Consider the following 15,164-nt stretch of genomic DNA (forward strand, 5'->3'; position numbering starts at 1 on the left):
AAACACTTCATAGTTATTCACCATAAATGTCACCAGCGCATTGACTCTAATCATTAAATGTTGGCTCACTACTATTGGATACGTTTCCACCAAACGTTGCGTCGCATAGATATCCAATTCGTTAGTATCTTCACTCGGTCGTCCATCTTGTATAGGTAGTGCTTTGCTCATATCTAACCGATTGAGATCATTACAACCGAATGTTAGGAAGTAATGAGGTAGTCCCAGGTATCTTATTTATCCAATCAGTTCATTATGCGCTGTTTTCCAGTATGCAGCTGATCCTCTTAAGTTCTTTAGGTAGAGATGTAGTATATCGTCTACCATTCCATGTTCGCCTACAATTTTTTGTCCACACACTGTTCTAGTTGATTTTACACGAATGTATTTGTCGCATGAATCCGCGATCTTCGACGAAGTGAGTAACAACTCAACTCCATTTCGAAGAAAAACAACTTGGAATAAAAAAAAACTTGAAAAACGGAACAACGTTGTGATCAGCAGCTGAAAAGATTCTGAACTATTTTCTTTCGGAAATACAGTCATTTAAATTTAATATGTATATAGAATAACTTGTCGTAGAAATCAATATTATAGTTTATTTTTTAAAGGATTAGTTTTTTTTTTCAATCACAGTAGAAGAACCCTTGTACCATAGACGAGTACACGACATGGCGTCCGTGACAGGACTGTGATTTGAAATCAACGATTCGAAAGGCAAGTGAATTATTTTGACAATAAATTAATTATTATTATAAATTTGTCGATAGTTTGAGGAATAACTGTTTCAGAAAAATTATGGAAGCTTTAAAGCGTAAACGGAAAACAGTTAGATCTGCATTTACTAGATTATTTAATCATTTAGATGAGTCAGCGAAAACGGAAGTAAACATTGCAGAAGATTTAGATTGTTTGGCAACCTTCCAGCTGCTTGGCGAGAAAAACAATGAACTTTTGCAATTAAATGAAGATATTTTGAATCTATTGTTGATGTCTGAAGACATAAATGAAGACGGACGATATTGAAAAGGAATCTCGTTCAGCAGATGAGTATTCCCTCAATTTTAAAAAGATTATTAGATCGAAAAACTAATCCCGCTGTTAATGATTATACATTTTCTTCAGTTGGTGGTGAAAAGCGGAAATTCAAGCTGCCTCGTTTGGAAATGAAGAAATTTGGAGGTCAAATCAAAGATTGGCTGTCGTTTTGGGAAAAATTCGAAAAAATTGATGAAGACAACGATATCGATGAAACCGACAAGTTTCAATACTTAGTCTAAGCAACTATCCCGAATTCCAGAGAGAGGGAATTAGTTGAAAGTTTGGCCCCTATCTCCGGAAATTATTGCAAGGCGATTGATTGTTTGAAATCTAGATTCGGCAGAAATGATTTGTTGGTTGAATATTACGTTAGAGAATTGTTAAAATTGACACTTGCATTCAATCTTAAAGAGAAACATGTTAAATTATCAACTGTTTATGACAGTCTTGAAACCCAGCTGAGATCATTAGAAACTCTTGGCGTTACTACAGAGAAGTAGGCGGCCATGTTGTTTCCCCTGGTTGAATCTTGTTTAAGTGAAGAAGTTTTAAGAGCCTGGCGAAGAAATGATAGAGGATGGATGGAAAAGATGACGCGAAAGTATCTCGATTGGAAAGTTTGATGAAATTTTTGAAGAACGAAGTTAAAAATGAGGACAGGATAGCTCTTGCCATGGAAGGCTTCTCTTTGAAAGAAAATAACAAAAATATCAAGATTAAAAGAGACTTGCCGACAGCTGTGGGACTTTTTTCAGGAAACAAAAAATCTGTTTTGAATTGTGTAATTTGTGACAAGAACAATCATGAAAATCCAAAGAATGTCATGCTGCTCGAAATTTGGATTTAAATGAGAAAATGAAACGATTGAAGAAAAGAGGTTGCTGTTTCAGATGTCTAAGTAACGGTCACGTGTCAAAGCTATGCAGGGTCCAAGTGAATTGTGGGAGCTGTGGTCAAAGACATCATGCTGTGATGTGCTCTGATAGAAAGACCTTGAGTCTTCTAACTCTCAAAAAGCAACGGACAGTTCAATCAATTTTGGACAGTTCAATACATTGGCCAATCCCACATGTTCTACAAGTATGTTTATACAAACCCTGGTCGTGGTTCTTCGGGGAGAAACACAGGAGTTTGCTGTGAGGGCCCTCATAGACACTGGAAGTCAGAAATCTTATATTACGAAAGAATCTCCTAAGAAAATGAAGTATCCTGCATTAAAAGAACCAACTCTTATTCATACTTTGTTTGGAGGGATGCAAAATCTCCAGAAACATTCAGAATACAAGATTTTTGGAAGAGATTTTAACAAAAGTTATCATTGCACTTTTAACGCATTTGATCAAGAGAATCTGTTCCGAAATTTGTCAGGTCCCAACCGGATTCTGGTCAAAGGAATTAGAGGATAATAAAATTCATCTAACAGTTCCAGAATGTTTAGCATCTTGTTCTTCATCCACAATCCATTTGCTTATTGGTGCTGACATAGCAGGAAAATTGATGACTGGAAAAATCCTCAGTTTAACTTGTGGATTAACTGTCATTGAGACTTTGCTTGGTTGGACACTTATGGAAAGAGCACCAAGCAGTTCAGACTCTATAAGCATGACAGTGACAAATTTACTTATAAAAGATTGTAATATAAGTGACTTATGGAAGTTAGAAGCTATTGGAATTACTGATCCTGCTGAATCTAAAAAGAAGACTGAAATGCATCAAAGTACTTTAGATTATTTTCGAAACACTCTGACGATTAATGAGGAAGGGAGGTACGAAGTCGCCTTACCTTGGGTGTTAGAATCATCCCGGCTCCCTGACAACAGACAAATGGCCGAGAAACGACTTTCTTCTGTTTATAAAAAACTTGTAGAATCCGAGAAGGTTGGAGTATATGCAGATGTCTTTAAAAAATGAATTGCTGATGGTGTCATTGAAGAAATTGAAGATAAGAAAAAAGAGTTAAATGCATACTATCTTCCGCACAGGCCTGTTTTTAAAGAAAACATCATTACTACGAAAGGGAGGCCAGTTTTCGATGCATCCGCACATATAAAGCGTACACTCTCACTGAATGCCTGCTTAGAAAGCGGTCCTAATTTAATTGAACTTGTTCCTTCCCTACTGAATCGTTTCCGGAAATTTCCTGTTGGAATAACGTCAGACATTGAGAAGGCATTTCTTCAGATCGGAATCAGAGAGAGGTACAAGGATTATCTTCGATTTTTATGGGAAACGAAAGACAAGGGAATGAAAATCTATAGACATCGTAGAGTTGTGTTTGGTGTCACCTGCAGTCCATTCCTTTTAGCGGCAACTTTGAATTACTATCTGGAAAATGCCCCTGAAGAGCTCTTGAATACTGCTGAAATTTTGAAGAATATAGATGAAGCAGATAAATTTATAGTTGAATCGCAAGCGTTGATGTCTTTAGGAAAATTCAATCTACGAGGCTGGCGATCAAATGCGTCACTTGAAATTATCGATCAACCCAACAAACACCAAACTGTACCCTTATTGGGCCTAAACTGGAACCTAAAACAAGATGCACTGTCTTGCATCATAAACTGTCCGAAAGATGAAAACCTTGTTCTTACTAAAAGAGGTCTGCTTTCTTTGGCTCAGAGTATATTTGACCCTATGGATATATCTTCTACTGTAACCATCATTCCAAAGTTTGCTTCAAGAATACTGGAATTTTGGACTTAAATGGGATGATGTCCTGCCAGAAGGTCTATCAAAACGATTTTGGAACTGGCTGATGGTTACAGCCAGATCTTTCAGAGATCAAAATACCTCGGTGGATGAAACTGAGTTAAGGTGAAGAAGAAACTGTCAGTCTTCATGTCTTTTTTGATGTAACTGCCGAAGCGTATGATACTTGTATTTTTCTAAGTGTGCTGTTTCGTGATGAAATGTTTGTTAACTTTGTTCAGTCTCGAGCTAGAGTCTCGACTTTAAAGAACTTAACGATCTACCTTGAACTTCTTTCCTCGCTGTCAACGGAAAATTTCATACTAGTGTTGAGGCATTTTATTGCACGACGTGGACGATCTTCAGTAATATACTCGGATAATGGAACAAACTTTGTTGGAACAAGTAGACTATTTCATTGTATTAATTGGCAACAAGTAGAAGAAGGGAAAAAGAAGGAAATTATTTCGAAATTTATACCACATTCAGCTCCATGGTGGGGAGGATGGTGGGAGCGCCTTATTGCCCTAGTAAAAGACCTTCTGAAGAAAGTTCTAGGTCGAGCATGCCTGAGTTACGAAGAATTGAATACGATTCTATGCGATTGCGAAGACATCGTAAATTCAAGACCCATTACCTACGCTTCTGAACACGATGATTTGGAGCCTATAACACCATCTTCATTCCTCAGAGAACGTAGGAATGATGGAATTCCAGATCTTGACCACTTGGAACTATCTAGTGAGTATTTTCCCAAACGGCGACTGTATTGGTGTAAACTGCAAGAAGATCTCAGAAATCGATTCCGACTGGAATACTTGGGGCAACTGAGGCAACAAACTAAGAAAATGATAAAAACCCACGATTTCAAGGTGGGAGAAGTGGTTATTGTCGAAGTAACCAATCAAAAACGTCTGAATTGGCCTCTGGGGAAAATAACAGAAATATTCCCTGGTAAGGACGGTTCAGTTCGTCTTGTGAAAATAAAAACGAAGAACGGCGAATTTCTGAGACCTGTACAGCGTCTCTACGCCCTTGAGGTTCAAACGCCTTCAGTAGAGAATCTACTAGAGAAGAGAGCATCTGAAATTGAAGAGGAGAAAGAAGAGACAGTACAACAGCAATATGTTGAACATCCTGAGAAGCTACCAGAATCGGACAAAACGTCTCTACCAAATCTAAATATCATGAAAACCCGTTTCGGCCGTAATATTCAAGCTCCCAAACGACTGGACCTGTGAACTGTTTGGACTAAAGAACATTTTGAGTTTTCTTGAAAAGAAAAACCCAAAAGGTGGGAGTGTCGCATGAATCCGCGATCTTCGACGAAGCGAGTAACAGCTCAACTCAGTTTTGAAGAAAAACAGCTTGGAATAAAAAAACTTGAAAAACGAAACAACGTTGTGATCAGCAGCTGAAAAGATTCTGAACTATTTTCTTTCGGAAATGCAATCATTTAAATTTAATATGTATATAGAATAACTTGTCTTGTCGTAGAAATAAATGTTATAGTTTATTTTTTCAAGAAGAGTAGTTTTTTTCAATCACAGTAAAAGAACCCGTGTACCATAGGCGAGTACACGACAGTATTCGAACATGGAGAGAGCTTAGAAGTGGTAGCCATTTCGTTGAAATCGTGTGTTACTTCTCAGAATTCTGTATTGGATGGATGTGATAATTCTCTGGCGCAAGATCCTTTTCTAGGATATGCTGCACCGAAAACACAGTTCATTTGTCGAGTTTCTATTTAGTTCCTTAAGATCCAATGTAAAAAACTGGTAAAACAGTAGGTAAAAGTACTATAATAGTAAATTTAAATTTCATTAAAAATTCCAATTTTCTTTAAGAACGGAAATAAATTTTTATGGGGTCTTTCTCCTATAAGGAAAGACAAGTTAAAATCAGAGGAGTTAAAAAAGTTAATGCGCTCTCTATAAAAATCCGAACATTCAATTAAAATATGACGTGTAGTCAGTGGAACATTGCACGAACCACACACAGGTGGAGATTCACCGAATAGTAAATGTCTGTGTGTGATACGTGAATGGCCAATACGCAATCTAGTTAAAATTACATCAAATTTTCTGTTGAAAGTTGAAGTCCATGTCGTAATATACGGTTTCACTTCGTAGAGTTTGTTATTTACTTCTTGATTCCAGTCATTTTGCCAAGTCTTTAGCATCCACTTACGTATTGTGCTCTTTATATCAGTGTAATGAAGAGGTTGAGGGCGATATGTAGTAGCAAATTTAGCTGCAGTATCTGCCTGTTCATTACCCGTTATGCCGACATGCGCTGGTATCCATGAAAATAAAATTGTAAAACCTCTCCTATGCAGATGGGATTGCAAACGCTTGATTTCCCATGTAAGACTATGAGAATTCTTACCACCATTCAAGGATTCCAAAGCACTCAAAGAGTCAGAGTAAATAATGGCTTTTACTGGACTTTTTTCAGAAAGATATTTTAGTGATATATACAATGCTGTCAATTCAGAGGTAAAAACAGAGGTGAAATCGTGAAGTTTATAACTTATAATGTCGTTCTCACAAACAAAAGCGCAACCAGTATTTGCATCAGATTTAGAGCCATCTGTATAAATGGGTAGATAATCATGAAATAATTGTCTGTGGGAAAAGAAAATAGATTTGAAAATAGAGCTACATATCTCTGCTTTGTATAGATTCTTAAAAGGATTCAGATAGGTGATGTTATTGCAGATCCAAGGGGGGTTTACAAATGAATCACTATTGCTGACATCAAGAGTCTGAAATCCATCTGGAAGTAATTGGCGAATTCGTAGTCCCAAAGGAGGTATACATGAAGACCGGTTATTGAATAGCCTGTCTGTGCTGTGATCCAAAAATATTTTCCTCAAAGGGTTATTTTCGGTTGATAAAACTCGAAAGTAATAACAAAAGGATAGCATGTGTGTTCTGCGAGTCAAAGATGGCTCAAAATTTTCCACATACAAACTCATTACTGGAGAGGTGCGGAAAGAGCCTGAGCATAGTCTTAAAGCCTGATGGTGAATATAATTAAGCCGTGAAAGGTATGAAAGTCGCGTGAATCCGTAAACGATGCACCCATAATCCAGTTTTGAACGTATGACGCTTCTATATACACGTAGTAAGCAAGTGCGATCAGCGCCCCAAGCAGTGTTTGAGAGAACTCTTAAAATATTTAGAGACTTGAGACATGTCTTCCTCAAATATGTGATATGGGGAAGGAACGTCATTCTGTATTGGAAGTAATCCAACGGTGTTATTGTGACATCACGGTGCTCTCTTAATCTATTTTTGTCATATGGGAAGAGGAAATACCATGAATATTCTTCTGCCTTCAATCCGTGTGCCTAATTTACTATATTGTCCTTTGTTTTACGTCTTATCTCATTGCCATTATCACATATTTCAATCTCATCTTCAACATTTGACTCTGCGCAAACAATTGGAACCATCACTGATGTTTGATTTAGTGGTACTGTTTCCGCTTGTGATGATTCCAATCTTACAATCTCTTGAGTCGCTGCTTCTTGATCTATTTCATAATTACGAATGATGTTATCTTTCACCTGGACGTTTATATAGTTCACGATGTATTCGACATTTTTCGATCCTGTTGCTCTTTTGCATACTCGCAGAAGTTCATAAAATGTATCACATTCTATTATGCATGCTTTTCCGTTTGGTACTCTTACTTTAACACCTACAGCACCACAGGAATGAGAGTCGGTGAAGTAGTATTTATCAGTACTACGTGTAACTCCATATGAATATCCTTCTGCTATTAATACACCAGTTTTATGTTGATTAATGTTGAACATTGTATTGAGACTACTTTCTAGTGTATATGCGAGTTCTCCATCATTTACAGAATCACTAAGACTGCCAACATATAGTTTATTATCATATTCTATTGAGAAGGCGGGTACATGATTAAATCATGCTTGATCACATTCATATGGAGTATTTCAAGATAACCGTCTTATTCTACAGCAAGACCACCTCTACACTCATTTTCTATTACGATTTGCTGATAAACATCAAAAAGATATCGTAAAATATCGTGCCATGATAGGAATGTGTCAGTATTCCTGGAGGTGATTATGAGCGTATAGGTCTCGGCTAGCACTGTAAGCACCAAGGCTCGAATGTATAGAGCCAGTGGCTTCCTTCCCTTGTTGGACTCCATGGTGTATGGCCATCGGGGTTTGAATACATTTGTTTCCTTGATTCAAATATTCTCATTTTCCTAGAAAATATTCCAGGTATTCATACCTGGAAGTTTGTAATTATCCTTGATTCACAAAATTAAGAGAAATATCGTAAGATGTAATCATAATATTAGGTTTTATTGCATCTCATAATATATTACATATTATGCAAATTATATTAATATATTATATAAATATGCCTAGACGTTTTTAGCTTTATTTGGAAATAATCATCATAACTTCTTACTTACCATAAATTTGAGTTCCGATATTATGGATTAATAGCGATTACACATCAATCATAATATTTCGTTATTTAGCACCTACACATACCCTTTTACTTGATTTGGTGTAAGGCCTTTTCGGCCAGTGGGTTAATAAAATGCAAAATGTGTCGTGTACATGCCTGCCCAAAATAATAAAAACTTACTTATAAATATTTCATATCGTAGAAATCCATTCGGCGAAAAAAACAAATGATTTTATGATCTTCCAGGGGCAAATACTTGAAAATATAGGACCAATCACAAAGTAAAGACAGGAAATGATACCAACCAAACGGGGAATAACTGATAGTAAATAATTTTTTTAGAGAAATATTCGCAGTATTTCTGCCTAAAGTGATCCAAGGATAGTTTTTGACATGGAATTGAACGTTCACACATTTAAAAACACAAACACAATAAATTTCTCAAATTCATTTAAAATATTTAAAGCTTTTAAATATTTTTAAAAGATTAAAAGCAATTCATTATTCGTCAACGTTTCAAGGATCATGAAACCGTCAGCCCACAATCCATGCAAGCCTTTTGTCAGGGAAACTATTTTTATGTATTCACGCATTGATTTTTTAAATAAAATATTAAATTTAATATGTATAAAAAGTATAAATATAAGGACATATTATCATAACAGTATCTATGAAAAAAATTAAATACTAATGTCATTTATCTTAGTATAAGTTTCATCTTGAAATTGATATTGTTTCACACATAGGTTGAAAAAAATACCAGATACAACCAATACTTGTAATTGTTTTAAAAAAATTCTCTTTTATTTCCGATAATGATCTTTTATCATGAATTTAGATCTTAGCTACTTTTAATCTTTTACTTCTGATTGAAAGTGGTAGAGCAATTGAATTTGAATCGAAAATTTTCCATAAAAATGTTAAGACAATATATTTAATTTCTCGTACTTTGTGTAGCCAAGGATGGGTCTTGCACCAACAAATTAAAAACAAAACAAAACCAACAATTCTCGATTGCCTTATTTTCATGCTTTGAAACAATATTTGCTAATTCTTTCAAAATTTTTCTTGGATTTCTTAAGATTTTGTTGCTTTTACTGATATTTGTCAGTTGTTTTAGATTTTCAATTTTGCATATTACCTTGGGCGTGTACAAATAACCTATGTTTGGAGCAGTTAGTCTGCGTCAATAACCGAAACTCTCAATTCCCCTTTTTATCTCCATTTATTAATTTATTAATAGGAATGTTACATATCGTTTATTCTCCTTTGAAATATGCTACTTTCTTATTTTGCAGTGAAGAACATTGAGTTGTAATTAATATAAAGCTAAAAAAGCTTACTTATTATATTTATTTAAATATAACATTCATAACAATAGCAATTTTGGACATTGTTTTACTATTAATCTGGGTTAATTAGTTCCGGCTGGGAAAAACTCATCGAACAATGAAAATACGCTTCATTTTAGTTCTTTTCTGAATAACAGCCGTCGCTAAATAAATCGGTAATTCATCATTCCTTAATGTAGTTTTCGTGTTAAAGCCCACATCTTTCAAATTACAAGACCTTGCTCTGTTGATAATGGATTTTAAGTCACTTAGAAAAGGTAATAAGAGAAAGAAGGGAATGAATTTCTTCTAAAATTTGAAATATTAAAACGATTATCCAATAAGAGAGAGAATTTAAAAGGATAGAGATAAAAGAAATGAAAAATAAGAAAAGAAAATGTTAGTTCACTTTCTATTTAAGAGAAATAAAATATTAAAAAGATGATCAATAAAAATATTGTATCAAGTATTTATAGACTGTTGAAATAATAACCTTATCTCTTTCCTTTCATTGAACCACAAAACAAATTATGTGCATTTCACTTTTATTTTAAAAGTAGTTCGAAAATATTTTAATGTCTCATGGATCGTTCTCTTTAAAGCATATTCTAAATATATCTTTATATATTCTTACTTTATACATTCTAATTTAAACGAGAAAGAAACGGAAGTAATTTTCGCACATGTAAATAGGTCAATTCACTGTTCACCTTTCTTGAGGATTACACTTGAGTAAAAACTTGTGTATTATATTTGATTTTAAGCACTTTTTGTTTATTTTGGAAAAACTCTTGGAGAGAGTGAAGAGAGGTAGAACCAGTCATGTAAAATTATTAATTTCGTACACATTATATTAATCTGAAAATTATGTTCCAATAATTTATAGAATATGCCAGTACATTTGTAAAGAAGAAAAGAGAGATGTTAACATATTGAAAAAATATTATTTTACAAACTAAGCAGAGAAGAATATATGCAGAGCAAGAGAGAATAAATTTTTTAAAATTAACAATAATAGTATAGTCATTATCACGCTTCAGGTTTATTTAAATTAATAAAAAATAGAGGATTTAGTAAGTAAAATCATTTGATTTTTTTTATTTGATATTTTTGGATAATGTTAGTTTTTAATATAAATTTCGGTCATAACCATTAAGTTAATAATATTCTTATTAAATATTTATACTCGCGTATTGCTATGTTCCATCAGTGTTTCATTTAAATGTATTAACATACGTCCATATTAATGTTTTGCATTTTTATGTTGATACTTTTCTCTTTTATATTTTAACATGCGATTTTATTTTCTGCCTTGCTTCCTTACCATTTGCTTGGCGCAGAAATAACTAAACATGACTTTTGCGCCAGAAAAACCAAAATAAACAACCAACTCATATTGCTATGATTTTATCTTCCTGTTTGGCGCAGCATGGTCAACATTTTAGCTTTTACGTCATACAAAAATCTAATCAAACTAAATTCTGAGCTATTTAAAGTACTGTTTTTGAGAAGATCTCTGCCATCGAATCTATCAAATGAAAAACAATTCTAACTAAGTATGCGTGCAAGTTTTTTAAGTGTAAAATATAAACTGCCTTAGCTGTGTAAGACTACACAATTGTTGTGAAAGCGATGTAATATTTTTGATTTTCAGTGTTTTCTCATTCATAGAATGTAATTCTGTATATAATTAGAATTTCTGTTTATTATATATTTTTACGGAACTTCAATTCTACTGTTGTTGTTGTTCTTTATAATGGCACTTGCCATGGAGAAGCTCGCTGACGAAGTCGGTGATTTTAAGCCAAGGGAACGTCTCTTGTTTTAGTAGCGCCAACTAGGGCCAAGAGTACGTCTTAGCTACTCACGCATCACATTCGCTTGCACAACCCCTTTTTACAGGGGGGCACATTCACACCTCTCACAGATAGAACAGGAAGAACAACCATGCCCGAACCGGAACTCGAACCCAGGCCGCCCAGGTCACGGGGAAGACGCTCTACCCCTATGCCAGGACGCCGGCTCAATTCTACTGAGTCCGTAAATTCACCGAGTTCGATTGTAGTGGGTGTGTTGCAACAGGAAACGAATAAACTTGATTTTTTTGTAGTTTCCTGTAATTCCTTTTTTTTTATTTGCTTTTATTTTTTCTATATGATGCATCTGTTCATTTCCGGTCTGGTGGCGCCAGAAGGGATCATTATTATATTGGGGTTTTTTTTTTTGAATTAACTAGTTGTCGGTTTGAATTCCTAAAGGAGTGCTTGTATTTTAATAATATGCATTAAAAATGTTAAAATCTTAAAGAAAACGTCCTCACTACTTTTGTCTTGTGGTCAGTAGAGAAGTTATTGGATATTTTTAGTGTAGGGAAGCTCTATCCCGGACACTTTGGTTCGAACTTTGTTCAGTAGAAAGGTATGTGGATTCTTTTTTGTTGATCAGTAGTAATTAAAGAACATCAAATCCGCAATAGGGTATATGATGTGTAAACAATCAGCAAGCCTCAATAACGAACGACAAAGTCTTTTATTAAACACGAAGACACTAACACAAAGAGGACAAATATACAGCCAAGAAGAACGCAGGACAGCACACAGCAGCACAAAGAATGATAAAGTAATTTTTTTTGTGCGTGTGCGTGTAGTTCAAGTGTTTTCTTTCCAGTGTAATCATTCACTTTTTATTTGCCTGTTATTTTCTTATTCGGGGAGAATTCATCCAATTAAAATTAATTTATACTAGAAAGAGAATATGCAACATTTTTTTTCAGTAAATTGTCAGATTGCACTTTTTAATTTTTTACATTGATATTAATGAAACGGCTTAAGTTATTAAGATCTAACCTTATCGATAAAATCATCCGGTATTAATCGTGGAAAATTTTGTGAAAGAGATCTCGGGTTAAAAAAAAATATTTATTTGAACGTATGTTTTTATTAATTTTTGGAAGGTACAAAAAGTCAATCTAAGGCAAACTGATTAAAGTAATTTCATTTTTTTTTATCTGGTTAAGAGATTCTTGCAATAATTATTCTTATAATTATCAAAATTTCTGATTTTAATTTAACTCGAATTATTTCACATTTTTAAGATATAATCATGCAACTACTATTTTCATTGACTTTGGATGCTGTAGAGCTTATTTTACAGCTGTAAACAGTATTGAAGAAATGCATTATTTCAATATCCACAAAATTAAAATCAAACTCACTCGTCTTAGCAAAGGGCACACCCGTCTTACTGATAAACATTTGTTGTTTGAGATGAAGCAGCGATATGCCAGGCATGCCGTGTAGATTTTCTTTTTTACACATTTAATGCAATGTCCTTCTTTTAATAATTATCGCAATCATTTGTTTTCTTCGTCTTCATCATAAACGGTTCTAGACTTAATATATCCCCACAAAAATATCCCCCTCAGGGGCTCACCTACTATAGGTGAGTACGGGTGTCCCAATCCCGAGGTACCCAGGGATCTTTACTCCCTTTACGTTTCCACTCCCCTACGCCTTCTGCTATCTGCTGTGTTTTTCCTTCCCTCAACGGCAAGCGAGGGAGCTCGCCATGAGAAGCTGTCGCCGCTCTGTTTGCTTCTTGCTTCTCATGGACAGCCAAAACCCCACGTGTTGGCCGTGCGTGGCAACCCATTTGAAAGACGGGTGGTGTACTGTGGTCCCCTGTACATCAATCGGCTGGTCACTAGCCACCTAAGTGGTTAGTTTGCTAGGGATCAAGCGAAGGGGGTACTCCTTGGGCTTGGGGTTAAGGGTGGCCACTGTCCCCGGGGGTAACTCCGAGCGTATAGGTTTCGGCTAGCGCTAGGGTAAGCGCCGAGGCTGGGAATGGCCAGAGCCGGTGGCTGCCTTCCCTTGTTGGGCTCCGTGGTGGGCGGTGCCGTCGGACCTGAAATTTTATCAATATCGCATGGGCTCCTCCCGGAAATCTCCCTTCAGTGGGCATCGCAAAATACCTAATCTTTCTACCAACCTTCCACTTTTTGATCGTTATTTTATACTTAAACGAATCAGTGATAAAAACGAAAATTTTAATTCTGTATCACCTTTTCTAGTGCAGAAAGCAATCACTGCAACAATTGGCGAAGTGTCTGCAATACGGAAAATGCGTTCTGGTGACTTGCTGATCGAAGTTTCTACGAAAAAACAAGCACAGCAAGTAATAAAAATGAAAGCTATAGCTCACATCCCTGTAACCGCTGCCTCTCACACATCTCTAAATTTTTCCAAGGGTGTAATAACATGTGGTGAATTGTTCAATGTCCCCCTTGAAGAAATCACTGCGGAATTGAAACCCCAAGGAGTGACTCACGTACGCCAAATTTCCATTAGGCGGGATGAACAACTCCTTCCCACAAAGCATTATATCCTTACATTTCATAGACCAACAATCCCAGAATTCATATATGCTGGATATATTAAACTACCGGTCCGACAGTACATCCCATACCCTTTGAGATGTTTTAAATGCCAGCGATTCGGCCATTCGAAGATTAATTGCCGCGGGACTCTAACATGCGCCCGCTGTGCAGGAAAAGACCACGATAGTGAACAGTGTAACGCCCCCGAAAAATGCGTGAACTGTGGAGGCTGTCATGCGTCGTTTTCTCGAGTCTGCGAACGCTGGAAAATTGAAAAACAAATAACCTCCATTAAATTTAAAGAATCTATTTCGTATCCTGAAGCAAGAAAAAAAGTATTAGCTCAAACACCCAAACCTGGTGTGAGTTATGCTTCCGTTGTAAAAACACCCTTCTGTGCAAACTGTCAATGCACAAACTGTGTGAAATATAACTCCCAAACTACAACTGTCAAAAACTCTTCCGACTCTGAGATTGAAAATTCACCATCCAGTGCACCAGAAACTAGCAAACCAGTCCGATCGAAATCGAAATCAAACTCCAATTCTCAAAGAGCATTAAAGCTAAAGCTGTCAAAACGGGGACTTTCACCAAAAGAACTAAGAACTAAGTTGAAAAAATCTGCAACACAAAATTCTGTCGCTTTGGGACTTGCGACGAAAGGTAATGTCCATAAGGACTTTGGCTCACCTAAAAGTCCCGATTCCATTTCCCTCCATCCGTCTGACGAGGAGGATGAATTGCAAATGAGTTGCGATGTTTCGCCAACTCTTCATAACACTAGCCTTAATAAACTCAATTCTTCAGTTACTTAATGGGCACTTTCATTTCTTGGAACTGTCGTGGTCTTCGGTCCAAAGTTGTTGACATTAAGCATATTATTAATCAGCTCCATCCTGCTTGTTTTGCTTTTCAGGAAACATTCCTGAAACATGACATTGCTGTGAAAATCCGTGGTTACAACTGTGCTCGGAAAGATGCTAATACTGGAAATAATACTTCCGGTGGTGTTTGCATCTTAACGTCCAACCTGTACCCGAGCTCTCATTTAAATTTACACACCTCTCTACAAGCTGTGGCTGTTCAAGTCCATTTACGAACCCTTGTCACAGTTTGTAGTATATATTTGCCACCACATGCTGTCATCAATCAACATGAACTTAATAGTTTAGTGGACCAATTACCCAAACCTTTCTTGCTTCTTGGCGATTTTAATGCTCATAGTACTTTGTGGGGTTCGGAAAGCACAAATTCTCGTGG

At 35.9% G+C, this 15,164-nt stretch overlaps 2 protein-coding genes across 2 annotated transcripts; both read left to right on the forward strand.

Annotated features, from left to right (window-relative positions):
- Positions 1-3,950: 3,950 nt before the first annotated feature.
- On the forward strand, positions 3,951-4,970 carry LOC129987677 (uncharacterized). The gene has a single exon (XM_056095631.1). The coding sequence runs from the start codon at positions 3,951-3,953 to the stop codon at positions 4,968-4,970; it is 1,020 nt and encodes a 339-aa protein (XP_055951606.1).
- An 8,678-nt stretch (positions 4,971-13,648) lies between these two features.
- LOC129987678 (uncharacterized) lies at positions 13,649-14,719 on the forward strand. The gene has a single exon (XM_056095632.1). The coding sequence runs from the start codon at positions 13,649-13,651 to the stop codon at positions 14,717-14,719; it is 1,071 nt and encodes a 356-aa protein (XP_055951607.1).
- The last annotated feature ends 445 nt before the right edge of the window (positions 14,720-15,164 follow it).

This window comes from Argiope bruennichi, chromosome 10, assembly GCF_947563725.1.
Source record: "Argiope bruennichi chromosome 10, qqArgBrue1.1, whole genome shotgun sequence".
NCBI classification, from domain to species: domain Eukaryota; kingdom Metazoa; phylum Arthropoda; class Arachnida; order Araneae; family Araneidae; genus Argiope; species Argiope bruennichi.